The sequence below is a fragment of the Ptiloglossa arizonensis genome, chromosome 9, assembly GCF_051014685.1.
Source record: "Ptiloglossa arizonensis isolate GNS036 chromosome 9, iyPtiAriz1_principal, whole genome shotgun sequence".
Taxonomy (NCBI): Eukaryota; Metazoa; Arthropoda; class Insecta; order Hymenoptera; family Colletidae; genus Ptiloglossa; species Ptiloglossa arizonensis.
Window position 1 is genome coordinate 20,735,883 of NC_135056.1, and position 12,585 is coordinate 20,748,467.

General features: G+C 34.6%; 3 protein-coding genes across 8 annotated transcripts in view; 1 reads left to right on the forward strand and 2 right to left on the reverse strand.

The window, feature by feature from the left end:
• Nucleotides 1-5,186, forward strand: part of Gdi (GDP dissociation inhibitor) — a 28,190-nt gene extending 23,004 nt beyond the window's left edge. The window contains exons 1-5 of one of the 2 annotated variants that reach the window (XM_076320041.1): nt 369-762; nt 2,432-2,845; nt 2,935-3,148; nt 3,225-3,407; nt 3,483-5,186. In XM_076320041.1, the coding sequence (XP_076176156.1) occupies nt 602-762; nt 2,432-2,845; nt 2,935-3,148; nt 3,225-3,407; nt 3,483-3,839 (1,329 nt within the window). In that variant the 5' untranslated portion in view covers nt 369-601 and the 3' untranslated portion in view covers nt 3,840-5,186. Of the gene's footprint in view, nt 1-368; nt 763-2,431; nt 2,846-2,934; nt 3,149-3,224; nt 3,408-3,482 lie in introns of those variants that run through there. The other variant, XM_076320042.1, reaches the window with a different exon arrangement.
• A 61-nt stretch (nt 5,187-5,247) lies between these two features.
• Nucleotides 5,248-9,179, reverse strand: Aasdh (Aminoadipate-semialdehyde dehydrogenase). 4 transcript variants are annotated; one of them, XM_076320036.1, is made up of 11 exons: nt 9,035-9,176; nt 8,684-8,942; nt 8,130-8,588; nt 7,669-8,048; nt 7,506-7,594; nt 6,504-7,423; nt 6,285-6,436; nt 6,063-6,226; nt 5,971-5,998; nt 5,735-5,898; nt 5,248-5,659 (listed from the first exon to the last, which is right to left on the reverse strand). In XM_076320036.1, exons 1-11 carry the CDS (start codon nt 9,069-9,071, stop codon nt 5,267-5,269), a joined length of 3,045 nt encoding a protein of 1,014 aa, XP_076176151.1. In that variant the 5' UTR covers nt 9,072-9,176; the 3' UTR covers nt 5,248-5,266. The 4 variants fall into 4 exon arrangements, with proteins under 4 accessions (XP_076176151.1, XP_076176150.1, XP_076176149.1 ...); XM_076320035.1 differs by having other exon boundaries at nt 5,735-5,998; nt 9,039-9,179; XM_076320034.1 differs by having other exon boundaries at nt 5,735-5,998; nt 6,294-6,436.
• A 749-nt stretch (nt 9,180-9,928) lies between these two features.
• Nucleotides 9,929-11,468, reverse strand: Skpa (S-phase kinase associated protein 1 SKP1-related A). 2 transcript variants are annotated; one of them, XM_076320048.1, is made up of 3 exons: nt 11,266-11,468; nt 10,611-10,889; nt 9,929-10,517 (listed from the first exon to the last, which is right to left on the reverse strand). In XM_076320048.1, the coding sequence occupies exons 1-3, from the start codon at nt 11,266-11,268 to the stop codon at nt 10,308-10,310; spliced, it is 492 nt and encodes a 163-aa protein (XP_076176163.1). In that variant the 5' UTR covers nt 11,269-11,468; the 3' UTR covers nt 9,929-10,307. The 2 variants fall into 2 exon arrangements, with proteins under 2 accessions (XP_076176163.1, XP_076176162.1); XM_076320047.1 differs by lacking the exon at nt 11,266-11,468 and adding an exon at nt 11,093-11,241.
• Nucleotides 11,469-12,585: the final 1,117 nt, after the last annotated feature.

Consider the following 12,585-nt stretch of genomic DNA (forward strand, 5'->3'; position numbering starts at 1 on the left):
CACCTACCGCCATCTATCGTCACCGTTCTTCTTTAAATTGTTTTTCGTCCAATACGAAGGACGTAAAGTCCCTAGCAGCGCGATTCTCCAAAGTAATTCTACGATTACAACCACGATTAATTACCGTTTCTCGATTTCTAGATCGAATAAATATAAGCACCAAAGTGGATACGTACATTTTTAAGGGAACAAATTCGTTTCTCTACTTTTAACAGATCGATGAGGTTAACGGATGTTTTCGAGTCGCGAAACGACGATAAAGAATCTAAGGATAAAAGGTCGCGGTGTTGCATTCGCGAGGAATGTTCGAACGAGTTCGTAAGATGGGGAATCGCAGAAACCTAGGGAAAGTTAGAGGCAACAGTAGCTCCACCAGCGGTAGCACTACCACCACCGTCGCTCCATCAGCAGCTCCGTCATCGGTAGCGAACGAAAGAACGAGGTCTTCCGTTCCGGCATAATAGTCGTTCGAGTTGGCAGTCGCGTGGCCGTGTGTTATCGTTTCTTCCGATTCTCGTAGCATTTTCGAGAAAAAGACTCGCGAAGAGTTCGTGTACCGTACGTTCAGTGCTGTGTTCGGTCCCTTCGCTTCTCCAGCAACATGAATGAAGAATACGACGCGATCGTACTGGGCACCGGGCTCAAGGAGTGCATACTCTCGGGTATGCTATCGGTCAGTGGGAAAAAAGTGCTCCACGTAGACCGCAACAAGTATTACGGTGGTGAATCCGCCTCCATCACACCATTGGAAGATTTGTTTGCGTAAGTCTCTTAAAATCGCGATGAATCTTCTCGCAAATTCGCTTCGAACCGTAACTATCACCGGTGTAACAGGGGTATCTCTGGAGCTGTGATCGACGAATCGTGACACGATGACTCTTCTTAAATATTGATTTTTTCTTCTCAGTTTTTTTCTCACAGAGATGCATTCGTTGATCGTGCCGATCGCGTTCGAGTTTCTCCGTCGAGCGTATCGCGAGACGAAGCATGACATATACCGTCACTCGCGATAATGCGTCGTTACCGTCTGGCTGCCTTAAAACTTTCATCCCTTTCTAAACGATTCCATCGGAAGGTTGGCTAGATTGCCACTCGATACGGTCAGGGGGAGGGGCCCGCCCCTCGAAACGCACGTTAGGTCGAACGTGGCAAAATCATTCGTAGCGTTTCGTACAACAAAATTAGCGCACCGCATTGTTTTCTCTTCGAGACACTTTTTCTCTGCATCGTGCATGTCCTTCCCCACCTTCTCCACTCTTGCAGTTTTTTCTTCGAACTCATCTAGGTTCGCTAGTTTAAAACACGAACGAACATAAAGCACGATTAAATATTACATTACCTTATGCTTGAAAAGCAACGAAGAGGAAATATGTATTAAGTAACCGAATGTTAAATGTACCGTTACTTGTATACTATCCTTAATTCGCTTCTTATGGAATCGAACATATGTTTGCACGTCTGTCTAAGATCGGGATTATAAGAACGATGAAAATACCTAAATGTCGCATTAAGATTTCACGTATAGAAATTATTTTCATAGAATGGCACGAAAACGATTTCTCTTTGCTTCGGCTTCTTTGGAAAGCCAACTTCTTCTTTGTAAATCTAACGGTTGCTCTTTATTACGCGAAATCGATGCATCTTCACTGTTTCCGAAGATCATCTTTCATTAGCAATAAAACCGTTACGAATAAGATAATAGAGTAACGTAATTTTCCTTCCATTTGCCGAACGAAAGCGATAACGCGTCCATGTGATTGCACTTCTGGCTCATCCGAGTGGCAGTTATCGAGTATCCGGCTACATTCAATAAATTGTGATACACATTTAAACCATCCATCTGTTGAAATGGTAACCGTTGATTCGACTACGTTCCATTCGCGTACGATTTGATGCGAAGAACGATTCAAAGACAACGCGAAAGTAAAGAAAAAAGTCGTTTTATCTTATAATATCGAATGAAAAAATGTTCGCAATTACTAAAACAAAATTGTCTAACTTTCTTCTTAAATCATTTTGAACAAAGCATACTAGAACATTTATATCCGATTAGACACTGTGTTCGCTCGCTACGAAAATCAATGAGAACCACTTCGATACGCTGTAAACATATAAGTACCAGATGCACCATCGTATGTTTAGTTTTTATTCACGATTTTATGCTTAGAACAATGTAGGGGGCATCGTTATCTTTTACAAAGATCTGACTGCTAGCGATTCGCTGAAAAATCGGTTGGCTTATCGGTATAATAATAATAATAATAATAATAATAATAATGATTATTATTATTTTTGATTTATTTATAATTTTGAATAAGGTAGAGTACACACCTTTGTACTAGTATAAAAGGGATCTACGGATTAAAACTAAGTTTGAAAAAAAGCGAAAAATGTTTTTATCGCGTTCTATATTAGTTTGTGTGTTATCTAGGAAATTCAAGGCTCCGGCACCGGATGAGAGCTACGGCCGTGGCCGCGACTGGAACGTTGATTTGATTCCCAAGTTCCTGATGGCTCATGGTTTATTGGTAAAGCTTTTAATTCATACCGGCGTGACGCGATACCTGGAGTTCAAATGCGTCGAAGGATCGTACGTTTATAAGTCCGGAAAAATCTCGAAAGTACCGATAGATCAGCAGGAAGCGCTGTCTAGCGATTTGATGGGTCTTTTCGAAAAGAGACGCTTCCGCAATTTCTTAATGTGGGTGCAAAATATGGAAGAAGATCGACCCGAAACATGGGATGGTTTCAACCCATTTAGCGGTAGCATGAGCTCGTTGTATAACAAGTTTAATCTCGATAAAAATACTCAAGATTTTACGGGCCATGCACTAGCACTTTATAGGTAAACAATAGTTACGATAATGAGACGGTTGAAAAATGTAACATGGAAGATCAATGGTTGAATTTGAACGTAATATCTCGCTGTTTCAGGAATGACGATTACATAAGCCAAAGCGCAATTACTACTATAAGAAGAATTAAATTGTACAGCGATAGTTTAGCACGTTATGGAAAATCGCCGTATTTGTATCCTATGTACGGATTGGGTGAACTTCCTCAAGGTTTCGCACGACTTAGCGCTATTTACGGTGGAACGTACATGTTGGACAAACCGATCGACGAAATTGTCGTAAAGGATGGGAAAGTAAGAATTCGATCATTTTTTAAATAAGCAAAATCTACGATCAAATCCATTTTTGATTGTCGATTCTCTGCTGCAGGTTGTCGGTGTGCGTTCTGGCGAGGAGGTAGCTCAATGCAAACAAGTATTTTGTGATCCTACGTATGTACCTGATCGCGTAAAGAAAGTAGGTCAGGTCATAAGATGCATTTGCCTCTTAGACCATCCTATACCGAATACAGGAGATGCTCTCTCGACTCAAATTATTATTCCGCAAAAACAAGTAAGCAAACATATATTTTAATTACATCGATATTCCGAAGATGACCAAGCTAAACACGAATACTTTTTTCCGTAGGTTAACCGTAATTCCGATATCTACGTATCTTTAATATCGCATACTCATCAAGTTGCAGCTAAAGGATGGTTCATAGCTATGGTATCTACTACAGTTGAAACAGCAAATCCAAAAGCTGAGATTAAGCCGGGTTTGGATCTACTTGGTCCGATCAAACAGAAATTCATATCAGTGTCTGATTACATGGAGCCAACTGACGATGGTTTGAACAGTCAAATCTTCATATCGACGAGTTACGATGCCACAACACATTTTGAAACCACCTGTTTAGACGTCCTCGATATATTCAAACGGGCTACTGGTGAAGAATTCGACTTAAAGAAAGTAAAACAAGACTTAGGGGATGAAGATCAGTAACCGTAATACAATTACCATTGCTGGTTATTTTCAAAACTAGTTCATCCTGAATGAAAAAAAAAAGAAGGAAAATGAGTGAGCAACGTAATTTAACGTGTACCTACCGACCACGTCGGTATATATCTGAGTCTCGAGGCAGATACAATCTGCTCTTAGATTCATGCCTAATAATTCTAGATTCTCATTTGCGGAGAATTTCAAAACAAGGGCAAACATTATTTGTATTTTATTTTTCAATTTCGTCCCAATCTCATTCTACATACTGTCCTTTTTACATTTTTGTCTAAAGTACATACATAGATACATTTTCACAAACAAATTTACATTAGAACTTGTACCGTTTGTCATCTAAATATTTTCGATAAATTTTTAATCGATCAGACAGAAATAAAATTTACAACACGATTCGAGTGTATCTATGCATTTGTCGCCATTAGTGTATTTTTTAAAGTACACGTGTCATCACCGATTATCGCGACTTTATAAATGTATTATATTTTAACTATCAAATGAACGAATAAGAATACCGTTTATCGAGATTGTAAATGTTCAAGAAACCCATAGTTGTATTGCTGTTTGCAGTAGTCGAAATGCGTTACAACACAAGGTACAAGATAGAGGTAATTTAAAAAAATGAATTCTACACGCAAATATCTAAATAGCATGCCGCGATCTAGCATTAGAAAATACGTCATACTTCTGCACATTTAGTTCTGATATTATTTAAAATTTCAAATATGTATATTAAACAGAAATGCAAAGTAAGTATGCATAAGTTAAAGCACTCGCAAAGAACAATTGCCTGTAACAAGAAAGATTACAGGAGGGAGTCTATGTTGAATTATCAAGAAAAAAAAAAGGTTAAAAAGTGGCCAAGCATTTATATATAAATTAAATAGATATATGTATATTATTTCTCATTCTCAAATATATAGGAATGAGAATATAGAGATGATGGAATCTTTGAGATGTTGTTATTTTACGTGAGCTTGAGAACCAGAATATTTCCTTGTCCAATATTTATAATACAATCATTATCGTTCAAGGGGGCCCATTAACAAATCGAAGAAAGACAACTATGCACGGATATGTATTGTTTTTGGAATTGCTATGCGTGTGCATTTATATATGCGTGAATGTTGTGTTACGAGTGATTGGCTATTTCTCAGAATTTTTATTTTGCTCGCATCCTTGCTTAAAACCGTAAGCGCACCGCGAATTTGTTGTATCACATATGAAATTCATTGGAAGGCGGAAACGTTATTCTGCCAATACTTTACCTAAAATGTTATTCACGTAACTGTAATGTGACAGTCGTAAAAAATAAACGATATTGTATTAATTTCATTACTTTGTATTCTTATCTACTCTACTTTATTATACATACCAATAGGATAAACACGTCGAATAAAAAATAAGTGATATCTTTACTTATCGATGAGTTTTAAGACATACACATTATTATCTCGACATCCAACTACCGCAATATCATTGTCAACTACAGGTGATGAGAAAACTTCACCAGGAAGTTTTTCAGTCTTCGTCAATCTATTTGTCGTAAAATTATAAATATATAGAGTACCATCTGTACATGCTATAAATAAAATATTATCTTCGCACCAAGGAGTAGCAAAAATTGGTGAATGAAGATTTAATACATATTTTAAAGTAGGTTTAGTTCTAAAATTAAAATCTGTAGATTGCAGACAATACACTTGCTTATTCTGACTAGCCAAAATGATATTTTCACAGCTTCTAAGTTTATCATACTGTTTCACAATATACGAAAATACATTGCCATTGATTTTGTACTTCCACATCTACAAAGACAAGAAATAGATTAAAATCAAAACAATTTCTATGTAAAGAAATTTGCTCGAGTTAATGTTTATTACCTCAACGTTAACTTCGATGTCAAAACATGATAATATTCCTGTTACAGAGCAAAATAAGACAAGCCCGTTGTCTAGTGTTACAGGTGCAACAAAAATTGGATCAATCAATTTATGTTTCCAAAGAACTCTTCCTGACACCTGTTCCAATGCTAAACAAGAGCCATCTAAAGTTCCAAATAAAACGGAATTTGTTGGGGAATGTAAAAAACCAGAAGCACTAATACTTCCATTACTACCTTTAACTTTCCAAATTTCAGATCCGTCCTAATTTAAAATTTTCATTAGTTGAACTTTTAAAACACAGTGCAAAGTAAGTGTTTGTACATACCTTCACAGAGAGACAATATACATAATAGTTATAGGAACCAACAAATATTGTCCTTCGTTCTTTACAAAATACTGCAGAACACTTTACAATACCCCCTGTTTGATATTTCCAAACGACTATTCCAGTTTTTAAATCTAGACAGTATACATTACCGTCATAACATCCTGCAAAAAAGGAAATTGAGAAGTGTGAATAAATCCTGTGCATATTAAAAACACTTACCCACTATACCTCTAAAGTGATCTGAAATTAAAACCGAAGCTTCGATCCTATTGGGTAGTTTTACTGTGAATGTAATAATGTAACTTTCTTGTCCTAACTGAAATGTAGAAATCAGACCAGAATGTGAACCGACAGTCGCATACGTTTTTCCACTAAATAAAACAGTTGTTAATTAAATCACAGAATATGCTTAATACAATTTGTTAAAGGTACACTTACTCCGAATAATGAAATACAGTGGGTGATGCATCTATGCATTTTTTTAAATCATACATTTTTAATATCTCGATTCTTAAAATTACATTATATTGTAATTTAATCTTTTCTTTTATAACTGCTGCACTACTATGTATTTGTCCCCTGCATTTATGCCATTGGTAGTTAGAAGTCTCAGGTGTCCTAATCGGTGAACTAAAACTTTGACCTTCTACATTAAAATATTTTGGCAATATCATATCTTCTGTAGTGACGTTAATTAAAGGTACTGTTTGGTTATTATCGAAATGATATTCTAAATGGTTGATTGTTTTGTCTCTAGAATTATTCAGTACAGTACTTTTTATATAATTAAGGCAGTCATTAATAGTAGCATCATTTAAAAGCATGCCAATTAATTCAGGAAATTCAATGTTCACTTCGTTAGATAGAGTATTTGATATTTGAAGTGCTATTACCGACGTACCACCTGATTTTACAAATCCACTATTTTCGTATTTTAGATTATCTTTCCAGATAGACTTGAAAAGGTCTTCATTTTTCTGTAAATCAATGTTGTCTATGGTTCTATTTATCGTCTGCTCTTGTATATGTTTTTTTAAAAATTCTATGGAAATTTTTCCACTGGAGGTATACTCAAAATGTTCTAAAAAATGAATTTTATCTGGTCTATACAAAGAGTCTAATGCATGCAAGTGTTTCACCATTTCAGTATTCATACTGGAATAGTCTTTTACTTTTTCTTTAGTAGCTAAACACAGATGTAATTTGTGACAACTTTCATCCCATAATACATAACAATTTTTAACAAAATTTGCTTGTAAAGCAAGTTCTTCAAGTTTTGTTAAATCTACCTTATTTCCAAATCTTTTTATAATACTATTACTTCTCCCTTTATAAAATATCCTACCCCCTTCATCAATCTGAAAAAAAAAAAAAAAAAAAAAAAAAAAAACATTCAATTATACAAAATAGAAAATATTTTATAATATTATATATACTTACATAAACTATATCACCAGTATCTCGATATACCGGTAATTTTAAATCTTCAAAACTCTCACTATCTATTACACAAATCCTGTTACTACTCCCTATATGTAAATATATAAAACTTAGATACTTTTTTCAACATAATTATATTTTGGAAAATGTTTATAGTAATTACCTATATGAAGAAAGCCTGTACCATTTGTCACTATTTCTCCTTTTTCATTCCTGACTTGAAATATGGTATGCGATAATACTTGTCCCAAGTAATGTGTGTCAAACTGCAGATTTGTTGTTGCAATTTCAGTAATACTAGCCCAACACGATACTTCAGTAATACCGTAAATATTATAGATTTTTGTACTATTATGTGGATGTTTAGCTTCAAGAAGTAACTCTGCTTTAGGAAATGGTTCTCCACCCAAAAGAAGAACTCTAAGGAAAGTATTATTACTTAGAATGGTGGCTTTTAAACGTTCAACTGTCCAACTATACAAAAATCTTGATGGAGTCATCTGCAGTACAGTAATTTTACTAGAATAAGCTTCTTCCAAAAGTCTGAAAGCAAATGATGCTTCTGTTAAGACAAATATTCGTGCAGTATTAATAATATTAAACCTCTTTGTTATTTCCATTTACCTATTTGCATCATTTTGTAATGTCTTTGAAGCCATAAACAATGTTCCAGCACTTGTAAGAGCAAGAAAAATTTCGACAATACTAGGATCAAATGTAAAACTAGTAAATTGAGCAATTTTATCCGATTTTCTTATAGCCAAAATTGAATGTAAATCTAGAATATTAGGTACTATGGAAGCATGAGGTACCCTAACCACTTTTGATGCTCCAGTTGAACCAGATGTAGTAATAGCATAAGCATAGTAATTTGAGTCTATACTTTGTCTAAGTTGGTTATGAATATATTTTAATTTTATCAGATAGATACATTCACTGTGTATTGTACATTGCTTTATAATATTTCCTTCAACTGTTAATTCTTTACAAAACAAATAATGTATGTGTAAAGAATTTTTCAAATTTGTATATTCTGTCACATCTAACGGTATATTCACAAAACTATGTTTACTAGTTAAAATCCTACAAAAAATAAAAATGGTCAGAATTTTCACTATTTACCATATGTGTTTATGTGCACTAATATCCTCAATATCTTATTACATTTGAATTCTTACCCAAGCATCAAAGAAACAACACAATATTCAGGAACATCAAAATTGATACCAATAAATTCAGAATCTTCTATGCATATCAAAAGATCAGAAAGTACTGTTTTTGCAGCAAGAAGTTCTCTATAATTTATGTAAATAGTATCATCTAGGTCATGGTATTCTATTGCTACATTCTCAAGTTCGTTCCATTTACAGGTGTCATGCAACTTTATCTCATTTGTGAAACTATCACAACAAAGCATTAAATTTTCTTCTACCTCATCTGAAATAATTATTCATTATTACATGAATATAAGTCAATGTTACAACTGCATTGTCAATATTTAAATTCTAATTTATTTACTAAATATATACCCACTCTCCCCATGGAGCCTGAACAAGTGGATGCCATGGCGATGTTTAAACCGCCAAATTCAACTTTTGAAGATGAGAAAGTGACGACGGACTACCAAATTCCTTACTCAGTTTCCTCATCTTCGTTTGAAGTAGCATATCAGTGATGCATTCACTCGATGCTTGCCGTTCTAAAAACCACGTCACTAAACAAGCATTTAATTCATCCAGTATGAACTTCCGCATCTTTCTTCGAGCTTCAATTTCCAGTGTTCTTGGCTGTGTCGTAATTAAACAGCATTTCTTCCGATACAGCGAATAGTTGCAAAACTAACTGCGTAGTCACTGACTAATTGATTCACCAAGCACGATCCTCGAGTTTCCGTACAATATTTAACCACTGTTTAGCATCAAGACAACTTGTGTCTTATTTCGACCGGCTGAATTGTACTGATCGTACAATGAACGAATCATTGATGCAACACTTCCATATGGGATCATGAAACTATCATTCGTATATATGGAAACCGATTCCAAAAAGCTAGTCCATACTACATAGATGTAACGAAAAACGTCTAGAGGCGTTCCGACTTTCGATTGTTGGAATACGTACATCAATCGCATTCCACCAATCGGAAGTTGAAACAAGCCTAGCGCCTTTCGTTCCATCTGCGATAATGTAAACTACCTTTTTGTGGAAGTTTAAGAAATTCATACATGATATTTCGTGCTTGATTCTTGACAATGTAATTAAAAATGTTGTTGATTAATTGCATCATATATACCGTTAATATTTTTTTCATCAATTTCAAATTTATTTTTACACTTAAATTTATAACGTGGCTCCGTAGGACCATTAACATCACGTTATATTACACGTTTGTTAAAGGAGCACTTAAATAAAGTTTCCAAATATAGTATTGAAACATATATTCTATACAGACAAGACAGATTTTGCAGATCTAATATACCACTAAGCACGAAGGTAACAATGTTACAGTAATATGAATTGCTCTGTAATTCCTACTCTACATGATAAATAGTATTATTTAATGTTATACCAAAAATTTGAGTTAAACAAACCACACACACATAAATGTGACTTTTAATATTTTGAAAGCACTAATCTATTTATGTTAGGTAGCAACTATTTGGTGCATTGAATGGAAAATTATGTGACTATCATTTAAGAAACCCTTTAAAGTAATACAATTAGTGCATCAGCTGTTCAATTTTAAAATGTTGAAACTGAATTTTTTATAAATCAAAATATTGAGTATTTATGAACATTAATCTACTTTTCTTCGCACCATTCATTTTCTTTGCGAACTTGTTCTTCCTCCGATGCTGTGAAGTCATTTTTAATGTTGAACGTTTTTCGAATTTCATCAGGTGTCTTGCCTTTTATCATATTAGCGACAGTTTTGCATGTTACATCTAAAAGTCCCTTAATGTCAAGGTAATTAGCAGCCAAAATTAATTCAAAGAGAGTTCCTTGATCAACCTATAATTAAGTTATTCAATTGTTTATAAATATGAACAACCTTTCTTTGGCTTTTCTGAAACATAATACATAAAACAAAGATTAAATATTTACTTTTAAAAAGTCTGCATCCCAAGAACTTATATCGTCAGTACGCTTCTCTTTGTTTTCATCATCTTCGGGTGGAGGTGGATCATCCTTGTGATAAGTAGCCCACTGTATTACTTTTCGAAGAATAGCAGAGTTAACATTTGGAAGAGGAACAATTTCCTCTTCGTCGTCGTCCATACCAAGATCTTCTAACATAGTTTTTATAGTAACCGAACATTTTGCAATATCAACATCTACTTCAAAAACTTCACCATCGGAACTCTGAAGCTGAATATTAGGCATCTAAAACAGATTTCCAATAACTTCTCATACCATGTATTTGTGAACCAAAATGTATTAAAACAAATATAATTTTCTTGCAATGATGAAGTGCCCTTGTACTTTCTTGTGTACAAAATTGTTTTCTTTGGTTATATACATCAATAGGTTCACTTATTTTTCTAGTAACTTTAATAATTATTTTATTTTATTCAATATTAACTTACGATTAAACTGATCATTAAACTTTTCTTCTTTACAAAAACAAGCAGGCACTCCATCGATGCAACAAAACATTCATCACGAACATTTTCTTGTAAAATGTACGCGAATATCAAGCCTGTTTTAAAAAATCGTACGCTACGATGCGTATAAAGTAAAAAAAAATCAAAGTATTCACCATGAAATGTTGGTTGTAATCAGTGTAGTGAAATATCGTATAATTTGCTACAACGACGATCAGCAGAAAGCAGTTATGATCCTGTCCTCTGTCTCTTCCTTCTAACTTCTGCTGTTCTTGTGTTTTATTCTCTTACTCTAATTCGAAATTTGTTCTCTGTCTCAAATACGTTGTCCTTTTCAGTGCGTTAGGATCCTCGTTATTTCTTTTTCACTCTTCTATTTCTGTCTCCTTTTCGCAGTTCAGGTACGACAGGTACATGAACAACTTGGATAATACGTTATACCAACTCACGTAAGATGTCGCCATTATGTATCCAGATATACATCTAGTGACTTTACTCGGTAATACGAATAGCGGAGTTAGTCTACTTGTGCTGCCGAGGGAAAAGTCACCAAGTTTCGCTACCTAAACGATGTATAGAATTGATGTACAGGCAATGATTTATCGTGCTGGATGGATCTGGGATTTGAGATGTGCTTATCGTTCCCGAATCATTTCCAACGTTTTCGATTCAGACCAAAATAAAGTTTCAAAACTATTAAATGTAGAAATTGAAACTAAATATGACGAAAATGAAATATTCTGCTATCAATCAAAATGTCTACCATACACAAAATTGATTATCCATTCACATTTGTTCGTGGCAATCGTTTCTCTTGCATCTTTCTCATCTACCTCAACAGCTGAATAAAATTTGCCAAGTTTTAATTATCTGACTATTTTTAATTATCCGAACTTGGAAAATTTTACAATATGTATCTTAAACTACAAAGGATGATTGATCAAACAACACTTGGAACTTTCGTATATTTTTCTTCGACTTATAATTTAGGATCGCATAAAGCGAATGAAAGGAAAGCAGAGAAGGAAAGAAAACTACTCGTATTACACGAAATGAATTTATTGAAATGTATCGATATGACAATCATATTTTTACGTTTCGTTAGAATATTCAGACTTGCAAACATTTTCTATGTTACAATATTCTACTTATTCCCGTACTTTAAGAAATTATTCGCAGTTCGCAGCCGATTAGCTCGGTATTACCCGCGACGAACATTGTCGCGAGTAATACCGATTACCAGGTCTCACCGCGTGGAGGTTGCTGCGAGCGGAGACCCGGAGAGAGATAGATGGAATCAAAGTTCCATCGATCTCCCTCAATATGCAATACAAACGAAATTACCAAATCGGGAAGATGGAAGGAATCAATGTTCCTTCGATCTCCTCGTTCAGTTCTGCCGAGCAATTACATTATGGAAAAACTAGGCAAAATTGGAAAAGCCGCGACGCGAACCGTGGAGTTGGTCTTACTAG

Bases quoted from the DNA above. Each gene is read 5' to 3' on its own strand.
- Aasdh (XM_076320033.1), bottom strand. From the start codon at position 9,071: ATGGCATCCACTTGTTCAGGCTCCATGGGGAGAGTGG. The intron at 8,589-8,683 runs GTAAGAATTCAA...TATTTTTTGTAG, and splicing joins GTTGTTTCTTTGATGCTTGG to GATTTTAACTAGTAAACATA. The intron at 6,227-6,284 runs GTAAGTGTTTTT...CCTTTTTTGCAG, and splicing joins TCACTTTAGAGGTATAGTGG to GATGTTATGACGGTAATGTA.
- Skpa (XM_076320047.1), bottom strand. From the start codon at position 11,146: ATGGAGTGCCTGCTTGTTTTTGTAAAGAAGAAAAGTTTAATGATCAGT. The intron at 10,890-11,092 runs GTAAGTTAATAT...AATCTGTTTTAG, and splicing joins GTTTAATGATCAGTTTAATC to ATGCCTAATATTCAGCTTCA. The intron at 10,518-10,610 runs GTAAATATTTAA...ACTTAATTATAG, and splicing joins GGGATGCAGACTTTTTAAAA to GTTGATCAAGGAACTCTCTT.